Here is a 23,262-nt window from a genome sequence, read left to right as displayed (position 1 = left end):
ATATTGGAAGAAGTGTCTTTTTCAATGCGTGCAGAATTACCTTTGCATTATAATTTCATCCCCATTTTTACAGGCCAAATGACATAGGATGAAGGCTGTTCGTAATCTGCTGATTTATATATTTTCCACCTATTTCCTGGTTATGTTTGGATTTAATGCTGCCCAAGACTTCTGGTGTTCCACGTTGGTGAAGGGAGTCATTTATGGATCGTATTCTGTAAGTGAAATGTTTCCAAAAAACTTTACAAACTGCACTTGGACGCTGGAAAACCCAGATCCAACCAAATATAGTATTTACCTGAAATTTTCCAAAAAGGACTTCAGCTGCTCTAACTTTTCTCTCTTGGCTTATCAGTTTGACCATTTTTCCCATGAAAAAATAAAGGATCTTTTAAAAAATAACCATTCTATAATGCAACTCTGCGATTCCAAGAATGCTTTTGTATTTCTACAGTATGATAAAAATTTTATTCAAATACGTCGGGTATATCCAATCGAATTTCCAGGATTACAGAAAAAAGTGGATGAAGACGAAAAATCTTTTTTTGAGTTTTTGGTATTGAACAAGGTGAGCCCAAGCCAGTTTGGTTGCCATGTATTATGCACTTGGCTGGAGAGCTGCTTAAAATCCGAAAACGGGAGAACGGAGTCCTGTGGGATCATGTACACAAAATGCACCTGTCCTCAGCATTTAGGGGAATGGGGAATAGATGACCAGTCCCTGATGTTGTTAAATAATGTGGTGCTTCCCCTCAATGAGCAGACGGAGGGCTGCCTAACCCAGGAGCTGCAAACTACCCAGGTCTGCAATCTTACCAGGGAAGCGAAGCGCCCACCAAAAGAAGGTAAGTACAGAGGAAACAGGGTTTGAGGGTTCAGGGTCATGGAGTGAGAAGGAAGATGCTTAGAAAACTTATAAAAGATTTTCATACCTAGTCTAGGTCATCTTACTCCATCTTGTATTTCTGCTGTATTTGGTTGGATTCAATGATTTGAGTCTAGCACCAAGAAAAAGATCTTTATTGATTTGAGATCTGGGAATCATGGAGGTGGGAGTGTGAGCAAATTTGATTAGAATGAAACATACCCACAGAGACTTTTGAAGGCACTTGGGACTGAAATGAGTGAGAGATGCCTTAAGCTTGACAAGCTCTTTCAGATGTATTTGTTCTTGCCTGTGCACATACAGGAGAGCAGATACCAGTACTAAGCCCTTCCTTGAGTTTGCAGTTTGGCCACGAGAGAGTCACAGGTTGGAAGCCAAATGGTAATCTTGGCTTGGGAACTGTCTAGGAGGTAGGTGGAGAGAGGAAGCAAGGAATGAAGGAAGATGCAGAATCCCTTGAAATATATCTGCAGTGAAAAAATCTGATCCTGTTCTTTTTGGTGTTCAGGTTCTCTTTCTCCCCAACCCCCCCCAAAAAAAAAACAGAAAAAGAAAAAAGTTACAAAGATAAGACAAAATAACTAAAAAGATACAAATTCAATAGTGAATTCTCTGTCAATCTTGAAAATCAAAGCAGGAGAAGCAATGGCACAGATCTATGATTTTATTTGAGATGCTTTGCATCATAAACCCCACATACTGTCTGGTCCTTAAGGAGAGATCCACTTGGGAACTCAACTGGAAGCACAAGCTCACTGTGTCGCAATGGCTGTGAAGTCACATGCTATTGGGAGCAGAGGGATGGGTGGGAGGGGAGAGACTCAACTAAACCATACTTGCAAATTAATTGTCCTACTTCCCCCAGTGGACTTTTAGTTAGAAGGGTTATTGTTATGGTGTGTGAACTAGCAGACTCTTATTAGGTCTACTGCAAAGGATTTCTGCCCTCGCTTCTGATCCCCTGTTGATCAGCACAAAGAAAGAGATGGGCTATTTGGAAAGGCAGAGTATAAGGGAAATGCAGGGGGAGGAGATAAAGTGCTGAAGTGAGTTACAGCATTCTTCCAATTCCTACCAGGGGCACTACATAGAGATTTTGAAGCTGTGGATTATGTTTAACAAATGATTTGGAGGGTGGGGGACAGGGGGTCTCAAGGACAGGAGAGAAGAAAATAGATTTCCCAATTGGGAAGTTACTGGATGCATTTCATCTCTGTGAGGGGAGTGATATTATATGTTTGTGCCTGCTCCCCCACCATGCAAGGGGAGAGAGTGTGTTGATTTTTTATTCAGGAAATGTTTTCTGATTGCCACAAAGATCCTTGTCTGTGGAAAGGGACAGCCAAGCTCCAGTCCCTCTTTCCTCCCCTCCCCCCAAACAGAAGTTGTCTTTGTGGCCAATATAAAATTGACACGTTGTTAAGAGAATTTCCTTTAAGGCCAGCCAAGGCTTTGTGAGAGGAAAAGCTGAACTTGCTTCAAGCTATTTGGGGGATGGGAATTGCTGAAGGGAGATGGAGCTGGTGAAGGAGATGTGCTTGGTAGCCATCCAGACTAATGGACAGTGTGGGGTGTGTGTGTGCAGGGAAGACTTTAAGAGTTCTACAGGTCGTTGTTTCACTAATAACTGTGAATGAAGAAAACAAAGTGATTTTAAATTACAGGAGTTCTTTTCTCTGGTAAAATTCCCAGAGAAGCAATAGCAACTGCAGGGATGGCATTTAACACCATTTAAAACTAATTAGTGTCCCTTAGAAAAGAAGCTACCACACACACTCACACACACACACACACACACACACACACACACACATACACACATACACACACACACACACACACACACGAAATGCATTGGTAGAATCTCTCTTCATAAGACAATTAGTCAATTAAAAGAAAAAAAGTGTCAGAGTTCCTAAATAAAAACCAGAAGTCCATATTTATCAATAGGTCCAAATTGCCATACTTTAATCCACTCCTAAAGATAATGAAAAGTCACAAGTCTATTTTCTTCATGCTAATCCTCTTGAAAGGCAGTTGACAAGAAAAGTTGCTCCATATACAGAAAGCATGATTTACAAAGAATATATTGGTCATGATCAAGAGGCATGAATCAAGGTAGTTCAGCATTAGAGGAAGTATACTAATTTGACTTAACTTTTTAAATAAATGAATAATTCAATTAGTCCATGGCTACGAGACTGATAATTTCTGTTCTTTCTGTATAATGAGCTGGAAAAAATGGGCAGGGAATGCTTCCATGAAAACAGCAGTGGTGGTGTTCCACAAGTAATATGATAAGAGAATTGAATAATTTAACTTAACTGTTTTGGGGCAGAAACTTATTTTGGATCAATGAACAACTACAGTATCCTCTAAATTTAGGCCTTAAGCCTTCTTTAACCTTTTTAGGTTATCTGAATCAGAGTAAACACTGAACAATAATGCACTTATAATAAACTTATGAGCTATTGTGTTTTGTAAGTGATTTGTTAAAAGGTTATGTGCTATGCTTTTCACACCAGTCTGAGAGGAGACTTCATTAGTTGCTACAGAAGAAACCTAAGGAGAGGGGAAAGTCAGATTGACTTAAAAAGTTAAATCATGTTCGAAATATATTTCTAATAGTTAACAACCAATAAAGAAATTTATAGAGGAATGAGTTAATTCTATTCCAACCAGAGGTGAATCCATATCTTCTTATTTTTGTTTTCTATTATCATTTATGGCTTAATTTTTACCAAATTATCTTCACAGAATAATAATGTAATTCATAATTTTTAGAAAATTGAAACCTCAAGCCATCAATCTTTTTATTTTACCTTGATATATTTTATCTTCTTCAGAATTACAAGTCAAGATAATGAATGATACATGGATTAAATAATCAGTTTTGTATAGCTTTCTACTTTTAGTAAACACTGATGGTCTTTATATCCAACTGAATAACTATTTCACATACAGTGCACAAAGCATACAATGACTAAGGGACATCTATGTTATCATGTCAAGGGTCAGTAACAACACATTGCAGAGGTAGATCTGTTTTAATGAAACATTCACATTTAGAAGGTGTAATTTTCTTTCTTTTCCTCTTTTTTGCAAATCTTATGCAAATTCAAAACCAAACCAACAATAGAATATGAATTTTGTTTTTTGGGTACCAAAGTCTTTTTTAAACCAAAGATATCAAGTATTCTCTTGAGGGAATATGATATCTGTTCTGAGACCAGATTTTTACTAGAATTATTTTTAAATGTCTTGACCTAATAACTGTTTGCATATCTGATTAGTAATGAAATGAAAACTCATTATTTGTTAAAATGAACCTGAGAATTAAAAAAAAACTTGTGTTATGAATTATTAAGAATCATTCTACAAAGGCATTGTTAAGGAACTGATGTGTTTATATAGTTTTCAAATTGTCTTTAACTCATAATTTAGAATTTCTGTCTGGCATGTATATTTTGGAACCCAGATTTTTTTTCTTTACATGAAATAATTTAAGCTGTGTGACTCAATGACATAAGGTCTTTTCTTCTTTGTAATGTTCTCCTCATGTTATTCAGGTATGTCTTATACTAAAATCATTTATAGAATTAGGGAATTTGGCTAAAAAGATGCACAAATGAAATTAGTTAATTTAGTATTCAAAACTGACATATGAAATGAAATACTGATACAGAAGTGCTTTCTCCATTTTTAATACTCATGCCTACATTATAGAGAACATTATCTTTTTAAAGATGAATAAGATCAATACAACAAAGCTTTCCCATGACACTTCATTATTACTACTTCAGAATTTTAATTTTGAAAGAGCAAATAAACTAGGTTGTACAGAAGAAAAATGTACTGGGAGAATGGAGGTCAAAATTAATAAGAGTATAAATTTAGAGAACTGGATTTTGAGTCAGAGGATCTTATTTGGAATCCAGCTTCTGCTACCTGCATGTGACCTTGGCAAATGACTTAACCTCTTTGGGCCTCAATTTCCTCATTTGTTCCTTTACAACTCTAAATTTCAGACTCCTAGGACCTAATACACCCCTGTCTGCTTTATAAAAAGCTCCCAGCATAAAGGGAAATTGAAATAGGTGTCTATTTGCATCCCATTCAATTCCAGAATAATTGGACATATTTCTCTTGCCATCCCTGAGATATATATGTGTGCATGTATATGTATATACATGTGTATGTGTTCATCTATATAAACACATGCAATGTATGTATATATGTGTATGTACACACACATATCTATGTATGTGTGTGTGTATATATATATATATATATATATATATATATATATATATATTTATACTCACACACATGCATGGCAGACTACATAAAGAGTGTAAGTAAGAGGCCTACACAGGTGTGTATATTGTTTGTTCTATGTGTTACCCTCCAGATATATCTATATCTATATATCTATATCTATGTATATAGGTATCGCTATATGGATAAACATATGCGTACACATAATGTGTGCATTCAACGTCTGTCAGGTTTCCTGTCCATTCCTACCTTTCTTTCTCCTTTTTCACCCAGCACAGCTTCCTTCTCTATACTGAAAAAAAGTATAGGATATAAGAGAGATAGATATGAATAAGTTCCATTCAAAGAAATCAAAAAAACATAGTCTGAAAAAGCCTCCTTTTGAGTTTTATTTTGGTCAGGGGTCTTTCGTTGACAACCTTTATACTTTTTTTGTTCAGATCATTTATTTTTACCTAATGTTCAATTGAATTTTTTTTTAGAGGGAATAGTGTGTTCCAGACCTGTAATTTCTTCCTTGTGGGAACTTCCATACTCCCACTTGCACACTCCCAGTGTGAAAAATACAGCCAGTGATGCAAATAGTTGCTCTTTCTCTAACTCATTGTTCTAAGGAATAGCCTGTGGCATTGAGAAATTAAATGACTTGCTCATTGACACAAAGTAAGTTAAGTCATCAAGCATTTATTAAGTGCCTACTGTGTGCTCGGCACTATCCTAAGTTCTGGGGATACAAAGAAAAGCAAAAAGAGTCCCTGTTTTCAATGAGGCCCCAACCAAATGGGAGAGACATCATACAACAATTATATGCAATCAAGATAAATAGAGGATAAATTGATGATAATCATAGAGGAAAGGCACTAGCATTAAGGGGAAATGGGAAAAGTTTCTTGCAGAAGGTGGAATTTTAGCCAAGATTTGGGAAAAAACAAACAAACAAACAAGCAAACAAGGGAAAGCCAGGAGGCAGAATTGAATCTGGAGAGAATTCTAAGAATGAAGGACAGCTAGTATGTGCCAGAGGGAGGTCGTAGATCCAGTTTCATTTCATTCAGAGGCTGGCTCACTAGCCTCTATGAAATACTTCATATCATCTAATTGCTATTTAGGGTTATAGATTATACAAAATACTTAGTATGATCCAAAATGCAGAAAGGAAACTACTGAGAAACATTTTGTAACTTTATATAAAACATTCATTTCAGTTTTTTAATGATATCATAGTCTTTGAAACAGGCCATTTAGACACCTGTGGACACAACCATTTACAAATCAAAAGGAATACTGACCTAAGATGCTTCTGAGTGAAATGCTTAATTTAAACTTCCATTTATTTACATGACAACCCTGGGTAGGGATGGGGAGGTGATTATAGGTGATTGTTATAGGCTGGAAGAACTTTGAATACTACCCTGTAACAGTCTGAATTTCCTGAGGTCCACTCAGCCTGGGTATTCCTCATTAGATTTGAATGTCAGCCTATGAAGTAAACACACACACACACACACACACACACACACGTATAATGTATAAACACAAACACTATATATAGTGTATTATGTATCATATAGAGTATATATTATTGACTTGTTAGTTCCTTGAAGGTATCTTTGTATCCTTAACATAAAGCGCTAAACTATACACTTAACTGTGTTTATTGAATTGAGTATGACAAATTTGAGTCTTGAGAAAAAAAAAAGACATGACATAAAAAAAATTAAAATCTTGCTCCACAGCTTTCAGACAGCATGGAACAGGTACATAGAATCTCTTATAGGGAGAACAGGAAAAGGATGTATGGTTCAGTCTTTCTATTATCTACTCTTAAGATGAAAGGATCATAGGATTTAGAAGTGTAGGGACCTTGAACATGAACTATGAATTTACAATGATGGAAGGGGAGGAAGAAAGGAGAGGATAAAAGGTAATTTTTTTCTCCTTTTTGCTAGTTAAAATGTTATATATTTCAGACCTTAGACTGTCTTCATAGAGGGCATGAAAAAAACCCAAACATTGATTATATGGTGATAGGTTATTTTAAAGATAGTTAAACTGGCATCACCATTTTACTCTTTTATTCTTAATTTTACTATGTGTCCATATCTGAAAAGCTTTTGATAATAATTAAAGTTAATGTGGTTCTGACCAGTTTTCTTATCGAAGTAATCCTAGGATTTTTAACTTAGCATACCATTTGAAATTCAACCTGAAACATATATCTATTTGTTATAATTAGATATAAAAATAATTTCATTATTAATCAATATTTTTGGAGATAGCAACTTCTATACAAATAATTTGAGCTTCTGTGAACTACATTTAATCTTTTTTAAAGATGAAGTTTGCAAACATTTACCAATATAAGTGTTCCAAAGTGGACAAAACTTGTGCACACATAGAGTATAATTCCTTTATGAAGATAAGTATAACAATAAGTAGTTCAGGGAGAAAGATAAATTGGAATTCTGGAACATGGTAATTTTCCCTTGTCTTGATAGGCTAGACTGATACTAAGTCCACTTGCAACTGTTTTTTAATTATATACCAGCTACAGGAAAATCATGATCATTTCAAAATAATTCCATTTTATTTTTTTAAATTAAGGTCAATTTTGTGATAATTCATTCTATAAACTCTGTTCATTATAGAAGAATCTAAATTAAAAATTCATGCTTTTAAAATATGAAATTTAAATGGCATTGTTTATTTTTAAATGTTATTTATTTAATTAAGCAATAATTGAAGAAATCCACTAATAAATATTTGCATTGTTAACTATATATGTATATTCATATATACATACATATATTTGTATATATAATATGTGAGTGTAGCCCATTAAGGTTATGATACTCTTTGTGCTTAGATTAGTGATTCTTAAGCTTTTTTGGTCTGTCACGTATCCCTTTTGCTGTCTGGTGAAGCCAGTAGCCCCTTCTTCAGAATAATGTTTGTGAATATATAAAATAAAACACATTGGACTACAAAGGGAACAAATTATATTGAAATAAAGTTAAACATTTTTAAAATTCATGTATATATGTATATTCTAATATGTATATATGTATGTGTGTATGTGTGTGTATGAAGAATTGTAAACCAAGTTCAAAATAGGTTTGAGATATGTTTGAAAAAGTGGTAATAACGGTTAAGTGTTCATAGTTTACAAACTAATAATTTTCTTAAAAGAGTAGGAAAATTATCTTGCATCATGTTGAGTTGTTCTTTTTAGATGTCACGTATTAATATACAATTCACCTAAACAAGAAAATAGCAAATAAATCAGCAATGCCAGTAGTTTTCCTTTGGGCAACACTGAAAATGCCTTAGCAGTAGCCACGAAAATTAACACTTGACATTGTATATGAGCAATGAACATAATGAATATTTTTTAAAAACTTTGACAAATTCAATATTATATGCAATAAACATTTATTCAGTGTTTGCTATGTGTAAGGCACAGTATTATAGGGGATAAAAAAAGGGGAAAAAAGACTTCAAGAATGCATTCCAATGAGGGGGATGTGACATTTACATAGATGAGTATAATAAAAGGTTAAGAGTAAAAGTGGACAAAAAGGGATCCAAGGAAAATATTCCAGAAATATTTGAGGAAAGAGAAAACACTATGACCTTAGAGTATCAGGAAGGGGCCCCTAAAGGAAGCAATACTTGCTGAGCCTTGAAGGTATGATAAGGATTCTGAGAGGTGTAGATGAGGAAGAAGTTTATTAGAGGGTTGAAAGATGCCCTGTGGTACAGCATAGCCAAGAAAGAGCATCTCAGATTCCTAGAAGAGCAGGTGGTTCCATCTGGCTGGAAGATAAAGTATGGGAAGTGATGTAATAAATAGTTAAGGCTCGATAGATAGGTTAAACAAGATTATGGATAACCTTTCATGCCAGACAGTGGAGCTGGTACTTCAACTTGTACAAATATACTGTCTCTATCCTGTAGAAGATATTCTTAAATACATTAGTGCTTGGCATATGAGCATGAACTTTTGTATTGGAATAGAAAGAGGACACTGATTTGGAAAGGACAAAGTGCCTTTAGCAAATAAGTGTGCAGCTAATGTTAATTTATAAATCAAATTGGATTTTTGCAGGCTTAGTGATTTTAAAATGTTTGCAAAGCTTCTTTAATGTTTTTGTATATTTTTTCCTGACACTGAATACTTCCAAATTTAATTTTCTGTGTTTTAAAAAATTTGTGAGACCCTACTAGATATAGTGCAGCATGTTAGGGAGGATAGGTGGTACAGTATTTAGAGTGCATGGTCTCTAGTCATGATAGGAGTTCAAATTCAGCTTCAAACACTTACCAGCTGTGTGACCCTGGGCAAGTCACTTATCCTCTGTTTGCTTCAGTTTTCTGACCTGGAAAATGAGGATAATAATAGCACCTAGCTCCCATGCTTATTATAAGAATTAAATGAGATAATAATTGTAAAGCACTTAGTACAGTGCCTGGCACATAATAAGTACTATGTAAATGTTAGCTCTTATTATAAAGTATGCAAAGACACAATCCCTGATCTAAAGGAGCTTGCCAACAAATGAGAGAAATAAGAGAAATGTTCAGATAAATATATGATAAATTATAATATAACTATGAAGGATAGGTCCAAAGTGGCATAAATAATTCAAGGAGAGAGAGCTGTTTTATAAATAGAAAGTCAGGAAAATCTTTGTGGAAAAGGTGTAACTTGATCAGGGCCTTGAAAATATTGGAAGATTTCATTAACCAAGGCTATGAAACCATTTCACATTCAGGAGTGTTATTCATTTCATGATCAAAGATGAAGAAACAGGAAAGGACAAGTTGAGATTAGGGAGCAGAAAGAATCAAGAACTATATATTACACAATCCTGGAATGGCAGGTTTAAGACATATGATAGAAGACTTTAATGTCCTACTAAGAAGTTATTATTTTATGTAGAAAAACAGGGGGAGCCACTGAAGCTTTCTGAGCAGAAGAGTAATGCCAGACCTTTACTCTAGGAAGATTATTTGGGCAACAGTCTAAAAGTTGGATAATAGATAAGAAATGCTAATGCCTTCCTTGGAGATCACCTCCAATTTGTCTTATATCTTTCATGTTTGTACACAATTGTTTGCATGTTGTCTTCCCCGTTAGAATGTGATTTCTTGAGAGCACAAACTACTTGTGCATTTTTTTGGTATACTAGTGGTTAGCACAATGCCTGGTACACAGTAGGTACTTAATAAATGCTTGTTAACTGACTAGAAAGAATAGAAGTAAGGAGATAGGTTAGAAATCATTGCAATAGTATATACAGAGGCAAATGAGAACCTCATCTAGGATGGGGACAGTGAATATAGAACAAGCATAAGAGATGAGAGATTTTGTGGATATAGAATCTTTTCCTTTTGCTGAGAATAGGGGTGGGGAGAGAGGCAGAAAGAGACACATAAAAAGACAGTGGAAATGATGTAAGAGAGACAGTGTATGAGAAAGACAAAAAGTGTGAGAATGAGACTGACAGAGAACCCATGGGAATATGAAATTTGTAAGATATTTCCTTAATTGAATGAATAAAAATCTTAAAGATACAGAACAAAAGGAAGTATGCAGTTGGCACAAATGGTATTTGGTGAAAATCAACAGCTTAAAAAATAGTCCTGGTGAATGCTCTTGGGTTCATTTTTAAAACATGTTGGAAGCAACTGAGTATTATGGAAAGAGAGCTGGAATCTGAAAGCCTGATTAAATCCTGGCTCTAGTACTTAATAATTGTGTAATCTTGGGTGAGTTCTTTAAATTTTCTGAACCCTATCTTCTTCATTTGTAAAATGGAAATAATTTGAACAACCTACATAGGAAAGACAGTACTTTATAAATCTTAAAGTGTTATAGGAAATCATAGATTTAGAGCTTGATGACCTTAGAGGTCATTTAGTTCGGTTCTCTCATTTTAAAAATCAGGGAACTGAGGATGTTCAAGGAGTCTCTGATCCAGTGTCAGACAGGATAAGGAGCAGATCCAAGATCCAAGCCCATGCCTTCTGACTCCAAATTCAGTTTTCATTCTGCTGAACTACTCTCTGCATATAAGTTAATATAGTTAATACTTGACAAAACTCACAATGAACTAACTTTCCTATGTATTTTAGGCAGAATAGTATTTTATTGGAGCATTTTAAATTGTGGATATTTTATAATTTTTGCTAGTAATCCTTTATGAAGGATAATTTTTTAAAATGAATAATTGATATCATAACTTTCATAATTATAGTAGAGTATGAATATATCTTAGATATAAAATATTTTACTTATGGAAATGTCCACTTTTCTTTCCAATTGTTTCAAAGACACTTTCAGTATTCTGCGTTAACCTAAATCTTTATTGTCTTTTTGAATTAATTCATGATTTTCTAAATCTTTTTCATTATAACCTTCCAAGACTGAGGATTGTAGAAATTAATTATTAAGAATGCCTTCTATTGTCTTCATTGTCTTTTTGTTTGGTCAGACATGTTAAGGAATTTGTGGTATTTGACCTAAAGTCTCAAGATTCTGAACACGTATATTAATTTTTATTAGATAAAAATGGTAGCACTGAAAAAATACGTATTTATATAAGCATGACTAATCCATCAAAATAAATCAATTGGGAATGAAATGTTAAAATCCAATTTGGACATGATTACTTACAGGGTATAGGCAAATAAGTTTCCTGCCCCTTCTTTAACCTTTATTTCAGACTCCATAATAAAGTTTAAATTTTGAAATTTAATTTGAAAAATAACATTAATGGAATGCTTTCAAGTATAGATTATGTAAGATAATACAATTTTTCATACCATATAATGGAAAGATAACTAGATGGACAATGAGCAAAATGATCCAAGTTCTAGCCTTGCTTTTGATGATTAAAAAAAAAAATATGTGACTGGGCAAGTCACAACATTTTCATTCCTAGGTTCCTCATCTAAAAAATGGGCATGTCAATAACTATCTGGCTCTTCTCACAGGATGAAGAGCAAAGAGATTATTTAGGTCTCAGATTTTAGCTTAAGAAGGTATCAGAAAGATGACCTAGTACAATCTATAATGATTGAGAACACAAAGAGTACTAATTTTCATGTTGATACATCCATATAATATGTTATGGTTGATATGCATACTGTTCTTTTACAGATTGATAGACAAGATGCTTTGAAATGATCAGGAAATAGAACACCAAATTCTTTTAACAAAAACAAAAACATTGCCTCAAAACACATTTTTATTTATTTCAAAAGCACCAATTTAGTAACAAGTTGATAGTTTCATTTTTAAACTCAGGGAAATTTTGTTTGACGAATGGTATCAGTTTAATTCTTCTGCCAATTCAATAAAAAGAGAAAATATTATTCATTTGTTTTAATTCCTTTTAAGATATTCTGTCAAATTAAAAATGGAGTTTTTATAGTAATTATAAGGATAATGAGAATTTGACTTTCTATACTCTACATAAAATGAATGAGGAACTAGTAGCATATGAGTTGGAGGAACACATAGAGTTGGAAAATTTCTAAATAATGGAAAAAATCAGATAATCTTTTTTTTTAAACAACTAACAACAAAAGTGAATGATAAGCTATCAAAAATAACTGGCCCAAATATCAGTTTTGTCATCATTATCAAACACAAAATATTTATAGTATTTGCTGTAAATCAGTAGTATTCTTGATATAACATGAGAAGAAAGTAGGAAGCCCTCTTTGGATACTGTTCTATATCAGACAACATTTTTTCAGATCACACAGTTGACTGAGAGATGAATGAAATATTAAGCCCCATCGTGTTTATTATTTATTGATTGTAAGCAAGTATTTGACCCCCTATATGTTAAAAAAAAATCTATGAAACTCTGACAGATTTGACTGAAGAGATAACTTCCAAAATCAATCCAAATATTGATATAAAAGATGTTGTTAAATTGGGAGATACGTGCTCATAAAATATATCAGTTTTATGGAAAATGCCCTGTATAAAATCCAAAGAAAAAGGAGGATTCTATAATACTAAGAATGTATTCAATGAAATCCATTGCAGACTGAAGATTAGTGTAACCATCCATCCTTGGGGTCTGTAGCCTATAGCTAGTTGGCAGCCTACTGATTTAATTCATTAATATGAATATCTTGGATGGTGCTGAAAATGAACAACAAACCACATCTAGAATTGAGATGAAGGTTGGGAAAATCAAATTTGGGAATTATTTTCAATCCTGCCTACTTAATACTCTTAAAATCTTTTTTTTTTAAAAAGCACTCTACTTATTATGGTATATATCTAAATCATCAAACGTCATAAAGTACAGAAAATTTTGATCATAAATAACTTAAAGGGCACTAGAGAACCATATGTTGGCTATAAGGGGGTATAATATATTAAAATCAATGATTTTCATATGAGAAGTGGATAAAAATTCATGTATCAAGACTGAGAAATTTAACAGATGGACACACCAAGGGGTACACTGGCATTGTAGAGGTATTAAAAAAGAACAGGAAAATAGCTTCTATCAAGTTGGGTTATTTTCTCTGGAGGATATTTGGGAAATTGTTAACAATAATCCTACAAGATGAAAATATGAATGAGTTTTGATCTTTGTAGGACAAAAGAGTGCCAAAATGAATGATATAAGAAATCCACCAAAATACAAAGTATTCTATCCAGGATGAAATTAAAATTAATATTTCAGTTACAGATTAAAAATATCTCCCTTTTCTTTTTTGTCTCTTGTCACACATTAGAATATTCTTATGAGTTCAAGAAAAAATATTTTTATTTATTGGTTTTTGGCTATCTGTTTAGGAAGTGAGCATGGTAGATGCAAGAAGGAAAAGGGAAAAATTACTTCAATAAAATGTTACTTTTCTTCATTTTTTTAAATTGTTAATTTACATGGAATAAAATTGTTTTTATAAATATTTTGAATAAAAAATAAATAACAAATATGTATGTGTATTTTGTTTGCTTTGGGAAAAATGCTATATTCCCAGTATTCCAAACAAACAATTCTTATGATAGAAAAGTAAGTACTTTTGGATATAAAGGTTCTATGTACCATGACCAGCTTTTAACTCTACCTCTTTAATGGAGGCTGAAAAACTGCAGTTTATTTTGGCAACTGTGGGAGGTCGAATGCTTCTGTAGATAGGTTAGCTTGTGGTCAGTACTATTTGGCAGGCCTTGGTTTCTGTAACTCAGAGGACCAATAACATATATTTTGGAGTGGTATCGGATAAATTAATCAATTATTATATCTATTTTTACAGGGATCTTATCTTGAGAAAATACATAGGTGAGGAATTTCTCATCCCAATTAACAGATATAGGCTTTGTTGTTATACATTTTAATATTGTAGCAAAATACCTTTTTAAACATCTAGACTTTTTCTTAAATCAATAGTTTCCATCTGGATTCCCTGAAGGTTATAATTTGGGATGCGAATTGGTTAGATATCTCCAAATGAATTCCTAATCATGCTCACCAGTAGTTAGGAATTGCAGAATCTAATAGCAGCAAAGGACCCCATTCCTCATTTAGTCCAATCCCAATCTTAAGCAAGAGTTCTTTCTACAATAGCACTTATAAGAAGTCATATAACTTTTATTTAAAGACTTCTAGCAATGGGAAACACTATCTCATGAAGTAGTTCATTGTACACTTCATTATATTGAAAGTTTTTTTTCCTTTTATTGGTCTAAAATATGCCTTTCTGTACCTTTTATCCATATGTACTAGTTTTTGCCTTTGGGTAAATAAACAAAAATATAAAAATATATAAAAATAAACAAAATCTAATTTCTTTTGTGTATTGTATAGTAGGAAGGCTGCTAAATTTGGACAGGATCTTAGAAGATGACTTGGTCCAACCCCCTCATTTCACAAAGGAGGAAATTAGGACCTGAAAAGGTTAGTTTGCCTGAGGCCATGTAAGTAGCAGATATAGAGCAGACAATCAAACTCAGGTGCTTTGACACCAAATCCAATGCACTTCCTACCATACCCCTCTCTGGTGTTGATTCCTAACTCTTCCCTTTATTGGGCAACCTTGGGAAAATTATTTACCTCTTTGGGTTTCGCTTTCTTTATCCGTACAATTGGGGCCTTGGATTATGACCATTTGCAGCTTTAAATCTATGTCAGTCTTGCAAATACTAAGAGACACCATTATGTGCTCCTTGAAATCTTGTTTCCAAGTGTCCTCTAATCTTCTCAGTTCTTTTCACTGAAACATCAAGTCCCTTGATCAGACTGGTCACCTTCCTCAAGAAGTGCTTAAATGTATCAATGTATGTTAGGGGTTGTATGAGCGAATGAGAGTACTATGGGTCCTCAGACACTTACTAGCTGTGTGACAAGTAACTTAACCCTATTTGCCTCAGTTTCCACATCTGTGAAATGAGCTGGAGAAGGAAATGGAAAAGCACTCCTGCATCTTTGCCAAGAAAACCCTAAATGGGGTCATGAAGAGTCAGACATGACTGAAAAAAAGTTGAAAAAAACCAAGACACATTTTGCCTTTTTTTCATGATATGCTCTGGACTCATTTATATTGAGCCTGTATTCTAGTGGATTTAATATTTTTTTTTCAAATCAAGTACAGGGCTTTACACGTACCTTTATTAAAATGTCATCTTTCTTGATTCAGCTATCATCTGACTCATTGGTTACATTTTTCATAAAAACAGAATGAAGGACATTATTGACCTTGGAGGAAAAATGAATAATAATAACAACAATAGCCCAAATTCATACAGTGCTTACTGTGTGTCAAGCCCTGTGATAAGCACTTTACATGCATTTTTGGTTCTCACAGCAACCCGGTCAGGTAGGTTCTGTTATTATCCCTATTTTATAGATGAGGAAATTGAGCCAAGCAGAGGTTAAATAACTTGCCTGGAATTATACAGCTAGTAAGTGTCTGAGGCCAGATTTGAACTTAACTTAGGTCTTCCTGACTTTGGACTGGAGCTATATCTACTATGCCACCAAAGGAGCAAGTATTGGAATATTATTGGATTTTTGATATTTTTATTCATGATGAATCTATATTACTGGTTTTCTGGGGAAAGTTGTTAACACTTGACTTGAGGATTTTTATTTGACACAAGCAAGTCATTGGAAGTTTATTTTAATTACTCAGATTTGCTCTTCAGTATTTATCAATGTATTATTTATTAATGAGAAATTGTTTCTATTAGTTTAATAGTGTTACACTGATATTTTTTTTCAAATTTATTCATTGATTTACCAGTTTTAAAAATAAGCATTATTATAAGAGTTTTAATTTAAACTTTTTTTCTTTTCTTAATAAAAACTGATGACTCAAGTTTAAGTCTTTTATAGGTAGCATAGTCTTTTGACTTAAATCTTTCCCTCCACTCTTCTTTTCTTCTTCTTCCTCCTCCTTCTCCCCTTTCTTCTCTCTCCTGAATTCAAATCTGGCCTCAACACTAGACACATGACCCTGGGCAAGTCACTTAACCTCTGACAACCTGAGTTTTCTCATCTGCAAAATAAGAAATAACAGCATCTGCTTCTCAGAGATTTGTGAGAATCAAATGAGATAAAATTTGTAAAGTGCTTAGCGACTGTGCTAAGTCCCTGGCACATTATAGGCACAATATAAATGTTAATTCCCTTCTCCTTTCCCCTTACTCTATCTCTCCTAGTTGTTTTCCTCTCCCTATTTTCATTTCCCTCATCCTCCCTGGAATAATGCAACTGAAAATTAATGTATTTCCTATAGAACCTCCCGCATAATTAGGGCTGCACTAATATATTTTCAGATTCTTTCTTCACATACCTATATATTAAGAGACTGAGTATTGTTGTTGTTGTTTGACATCAGCAAGGTGATGCTATGACTTGAAAGTGAATTGAATTAAGTGAGGGAGGGCCATGCAAAGTCACCCCTCACCTTCTCCTCTGGAATCCTCTGGGTCCAGTAGCAAGCAATAGATCTGGAAGACTGGAGATGGTCCTGACCGGAGTATTATAAACTTTAAAAGCAACATTCCTCTTTTATTGTTTGCTGTGTGTTTGACAACATGTCTATATAGTGAGGAGGGATATTGGTGAAGGCTGCTAAAAGATTCACTGAGGCACTGGGAGATATGTTTTGCTTTCTGTTTGTCAAGACTATTGATAACATCAATGTGTAACATGAATTGGGTGATTTTTTTTTCCTCCTCTCCACGCCTCCCATTCCTGGACAGGTGGGAGCCATCTGCGCTATTGGAGGAAAGAACAAGCTATGGAGGCAGAACTTAACTCTTGAGAAGGAATTATTCTTCACCTTTCCTTTCTCTCTCTCTCTCTCTCTCTCTCTCTCTCTCTCTCTCTCTCTCTCTCTCTCTGTCTCTCTCTCTGTCACACACACACACACACACACACACACACACACACATCTCTCTCTCTCTCTCATCTCTCTCTCTCTCTCTCTGAGAAAGAGGGGCATTAAGGTGTTCCTCTTTTCTCCCTCCACCCCAATCATCAACAGCAGCTTGTACCATCAAAACAACCTTCCCCTTAGGAGATACTGCACTCAGCAGAAAGCCAAAGACCTAATTAACAGATACTCAGTGCCTAGGAAGAGTAGCATGAGGATACCTTGAGAAAAGAAAAATTATTGAAGTCCTATTCTAGTGCACTAAATATGTATGCTGGTTTTTCCCACTGACGCAGGCTGTATTTCCTGATTCCCCTAAATGCTAATGCAATTTTTTTTTGATTATTTCCTAATTTTTCCTGTTTATTTATATGTTACCTTTCCATCACATTGTGAGCTGTTTGAGAGAAGAAACTATCTTTTACTTAGTTTTATTTTATTTTTTGCTTAGCACAATACCTAGTACATAATAGATGATGTGAATTGACTATATTTGTGGAAAAATATGCCCCAGTTTTATGAAAGACTGTTTTGTTAGTGCTGTTCATACTCTGCTAGTTCAGTAATAGCCTTGTACTCTGGATAACTATTCAAAGAATACAGATTATTGGGGTCTCATGAACTTGACTTTTTGGAGTAGAGATACACAGAATATCTTGAATCTGAGTGGTTAAACAATACGACTTCCATCTTAAGACCTAACCAAATCACTACACAAAAATATACATGATATTTCTTTTAGAATACTACATATTTTTCCAAGCAGGTCATTCATTTTGCCAATCTCCTTATGCAGTTATGTATATAATCATAATTTATTTGCATCTTCATTTGGGAAGGTGGGGTGATATATTAAGATTTACTCTTATTGGGAGTAGCTACATGGCTCAGTGGATAGAGCACAGGCCCTGGATTCAGGAGGACCTGAGTTCAAATCCTGCCTCAGACACATAACACTTACTAGCTGTGTGACCCTGGGCAAGTCACTTAACCCTCACTGCCCAACCCCCCCAAAAAAAAGAATTACTCTTTTTCCATGAGGGCTTTGAAAGCAAAGAAGACTATTGTGAACTTTCATCTTCATACATGAATTTAGTGAGTATGGGTGAAGATTTGTTGCTGCTGTTTGACTTTCCAATACCCCATTTTGGGGTTTTCTAGGCAAAATACTGAAGCAGTTTGTCATTACCTTTTCCAGATGAGGAACTCAGGCAAACAGATTAAGTGATTTGCCCAAAATCACACAGCTAGTATCTGAGGCTGGATTTGAACTTGTAAAGATTATTTATCCTGATTCCAAGCCCAATGCTTTATCCGCTGTGCCACCTAGCTGCCCCTTCTGGGGTATAATTGCTCTTTACTTTCTCTACAATATGTAGTTAGAGTGGTTTTGTGTAGGGCTATTTCTCCTACCAATTTCCCTTTTCTCTTCCCATTAGACTTCTAATTTGAAAAGGAGACATAATTAAGACCTAGACATTCCACACAGCAAACCCTCTTTAGAATTCAAAGGGGGAAAGAATAAACCCAAAGGAGTCACTGAGGTTTAGAAGAAAGTAAGTAGCCATTTATGACTTGGAGAGGATATACAGTTTGTAATGGATGGCCAGATGGACAGAATGTCAAGAAGTAAATAGAAATGGATAGAAACAGGATGCTAAAAATCAGGAAATTAATGGCATAGTTGAAGAAGATAAAACTATCTGAACAAAATTGTAGAGAATTTAGGTCATATCTAAACCAGAGTTTCTTGATAATGAGTTATTAAATGTTAAATGATGAAGTCATGATATTTTCACCTTTACTTCAAATAGGAATAGGTTGGTTTCTTATCCTGAGGTGGAAATTGTATTTCTTTGTCTGAGGTCTTGTTAATGAGTACAGGTTTTTAATAGTGTTGAGTTAACTCTGAGGAACTGTACAATTCATTTGGTGGAGGAACACACACTAATTAATGAGCAGTATAACCCCCAGTATATACATATATATGAAATTTTAAAAACTAAACATTTTTCAATAGTTTACTCTAGCTCACTATTAAGGTGTAGATTCTGGTTCTTTTTAAAAGTTTCAGTTCAATTTAATGCTTTCTTGCTAAAGTTTAGGAATGAGACAAAAGTAGCAAAAAAAACATAGTTTATGTGAAAATTCTTTAAAATCTTAATAAATTAATCCCTACCTTGGCTATAGAATATTGCTTTTTTTGGTATCAAGAATGAGAAAGCGTTGTGAAGTATAATATAGGTATGTAGTATAGGTATACTATAGTATTGTATAGATGCAGTAAAAAGCAACTTGTCTTTGGATCTGAGAGCCAGAGTAAAAGGTCAGCTTTGATACTTATTAGCTGTGTGAACTTGAACAACTTGCTACATATTTTTCGGGATTCAGTGACTTCTTCTGTAAAATGAGATTATTAGATGATTTCCAAGGCTTTATCCAACTTTAAAAAACTATGAATACACTAGTCATTTCTGAAATTGAAATTTACGATTTTAAATTCTTTGTAAAAATTGAAAAAGGCAATCAGTTCTAAAAGGTAGAGAAATACTCTTTATATTTCCTGAAAGGCTTTATGAATGTCCTATTTGGATTACAATTTGTTTTTAACATCTCTGATGATTATAGGGAGAATTTTTTGTTCATTTGAAATGCCTTGTTTATGTTAGATCCCAAAGGGATCTAATATCACTTTCTGACTCTAGCGAGTTCTAAATGGAACACAGTTTCTATTTAAATGGGAATTATTGAAAATGAAATTTCCATTTTATTGCCCTAAATATAATATCACAAATATTGCTTGAGTTTATAATATGAACACATCACCTCAGTACTGGCTAAATTAAAATTCTATAAGTAATCATCAAGTTATGTAGTTTAGAAATCTATTTTAGCTCTTATATGTCAATCAGCAGGGGAAAAAATTCTTAACTTTTTTTTTTTTACCTGTATGTTCTCCTTCCCTACCTTCTCATTCCCCACAAAGAATTAAAAGGGTATTTTGTTTGCAGTTTCACTAGGTCCTCCTCTCCCACAGAGAAATAATCAGGGTAATTAAGAGATTCTTTGATGGATTAAATAGGATCAAAAGGTGGTTGTTTTCAAATGATCCTGTAAAATACCGAAGGTAAAATGAAAACTATTCATTTAAACTTCATTTTTCTAATATACTGGTTTTCCAATTACTGAACTCTGTGTGTAATGATATTATTTTCCATGTGCATTGCAATGTTCATCTCCTTGTTCCATTAAGTCTCTGTGAAACAATTTCTCTTTGCAGAAGCTCTCTACCATTGGAATTCACTTCTTTAATCCGGCTAATCTCCCCCCTACTTTCCCCTCTGGTTTAATCCTTTTAAATTTTCCAGAATTAGAGTTCTATATCTTAGATATGGATTTTCTAAAACTTATTGTACTTTCTTATTTTCTGTAACACCATACCCCAATATCTTTGTTAATTATGTTTGTTTTTTGACCAATCATGTCTCTGCCTGCTCTACTACCTGCTTTTTAGTGCCCAGAGCTGTCTAGGAAATTAGTCTAGCCTAGGCCCTTCTATCCATTATCATTTTAAATGATTTTTCCTCAATCTTGACCATAGATTCACAGTGCTTGAGTGCTAGAAGGTGCCTTAAGGAATACCTAGTTCCCATTTGTTCATTTTATAGGGGAGGAAACTGTGATCCAAAAATTTGCCTGAGATCACAAGAGTGAGATCAAAATGGTGATTAAAACCAAAGTATTCAGATTTCAGTCTGTGGCACTTTATGGTACCCCATGACACCAAGTCCATGGATAGGGACTGGATCTGTGATTTCATTGCTATAGGGAACTCCCTGGTAAGGAAACTCCCTCCTCCAATGCAGTTTGGAACATTTTTTTGCAATTTATAGTCCTTGAGAGTAGCCTAGAGCCCTGAGGAGTTAAGTAACTTAACCAGGGTCACATAGCCAATATATTTCAGAGACAGGTCTTGGACCCAAGTGTTTTTGGTTTCATTATCAGCTCTCTATCCACTAAAACATGCTACCTTTTAATAGTAACCTCAAACTAATTTTAAAGTTACCCTTTTATTTCTTTGAAAAGTGGGTCTCATCACTATTATGCCCTCTCATTATATTAACCTCTCATTATCAAGAAAGTTAAATAAATTCAATTCAGTAAACATTTATTAAGCACCTATTATATGTTAGGCATTATGCTAAACACTGGGAATGCAAATAAGGAAAAGAAAGACAGTTTCTGCCTTCAAGAAGTTTGCAATCTATTGGGGGACAGGGAGACTGTACACAAAAGGAAGCTAGAAAGGCTGGGGGACCAAGGAGACTGGCCTTGGGCCATCTTGTTCAGTGGAGTTGAAACCAAAGTGAGTTGCAGATGGAAAGTGGAGTGCAATTCCTGCTCTTCACAAAGGAAAGCATTGGGAGGAGCTAAGTGCACCTTCCTCTAGCCCTCCAGTCAGAGGAGAGAGAATACTGAGAGAAACAGGAAGTTGCTGAGTACCCAAAGGGCAGCTGGGTGGCTCAGTGGCTAGGATGCATAGCCTGTAGGCAGGAAGAAGTGAATTCAAATTCAGCCTCAGATACTTACCGGCTGTGTGACCAGTGGCAAGTCACTTAACCTTGTTTGCCTCAGTTTTGTCATTTGTAAAATGAGCTGGAGAAGGAAATGGCAAACCACTCCAGGATCTTTGCCAAGAAAACCCCAAGTGGAGTCAAGGAGAATTGGACACAATTGAAATGACTGAACAACAAAAACAAAATGAGTAGCCAAGGCTGAGTTAGAAGCCTGGTGGTGAGATTCAAAGTGATCAGTTTATCCTGGATGCAGCATCTTGTTCCTTGGAATTGAAACAAGGCAGAGCTGCAGGTAGAAAGCTAAGTATTTTGCTTTTTATAGGATATCAAAGATGATCTGGCGGGGGAAGGGGTGTATGGAGCTACTTCTCCTTATGCACATATTTTCCTGGATCTTACATTAGAAATTGATGGTAGAAAAATCAAGCATCTGCAACTTTATTCTTATAGAAAACATGGAAGGGTTGAAGAGAATTTTATTTGTGCTTCCTGTTACCATCCTATTTCTTCAGTGCCTGGTATAGTTCTAAGGATCAGTTCTGTTTATAGCATTGTCAAGAGCTAAGAGAATGGTTACCTCAGTGTACTGTGGATTTGACTCTCCTCCTGGTACTCTTTGAATTTGCCCAGCGGTCTGCTCTTAAAGACAGAGCTGCTTACCATCTAGAGATGAAAATAGTCTTTTTATTCCCTAAGCTTTTGCTCAGAAGGGGGTAATTTACTCAATGTTTTGACCTAAGTAACCTTTGAAAATGAATTTATATGCCATTTCAATGATGTTTATACTACTATCCATCAAGAATCTTTTTTCAATAGAGAGGAACAAATGAAAGATACATCAACAATTAGCATCTGTTTTTAGTTTCTTTTTCAGTCTGTTTACCTTTATAATTTCATCGCTATTCAACTCCAATTCACTAAAAACGATAAATTGTGGGGGTAATGAATTATAACATTTGGTTTTATCAATTAGTTCTGTGATATTGGACAAATTCCACCTCTCTGATTTCTTCAGTTTCTTATATTGTAAAACAGTGTTGAGGGAGGGGGGAAGGAGAGGAAATTAGTTGTCTTCTGTCATTCCTTACATGCTCTTGTTCTTTT

At 34.4% G+C, this 23,262-nt stretch overlaps 1 protein-coding gene across 1 annotated transcript in view; it reads left to right on the top strand.

Annotated features, from left to right (window-relative positions):
• Positions 1–23,262, top strand: part of ADGRB3 (adhesion G protein-coupled receptor B3) — an 888,617-nt gene that overhangs the window by 3,747 nt on the left and 861,608 nt on the right. The window contains exon 3 of the mRNA XM_078155299.1: positions 74–845. Coding sequence (XP_078011425.1) covers positions 89–845 — 757 coding nt within the window. The 5' untranslated portion in view covers positions 74–88. The remainder of the gene's footprint in view (positions 1–73; positions 846–23,262) is intronic.

The sequence above is a fragment of the Phascolarctos cinereus genome, unplaced genomic scaffold, assembly GCF_003287225.1.
Source record: "Phascolarctos cinereus isolate Bilbo 61053 unplaced genomic scaffold, phaCin_HiC Scaffold_5;HRSCAF=322, whole genome shotgun sequence".
Taxonomy (NCBI): Eukaryota; Metazoa; Chordata; class Mammalia; order Diprotodontia; family Phascolarctidae; genus Phascolarctos; species Phascolarctos cinereus.
Note: the sequence above shows the minus strand (reverse complement) of the source record. Positions and strands in the feature narration are given on the sequence as shown.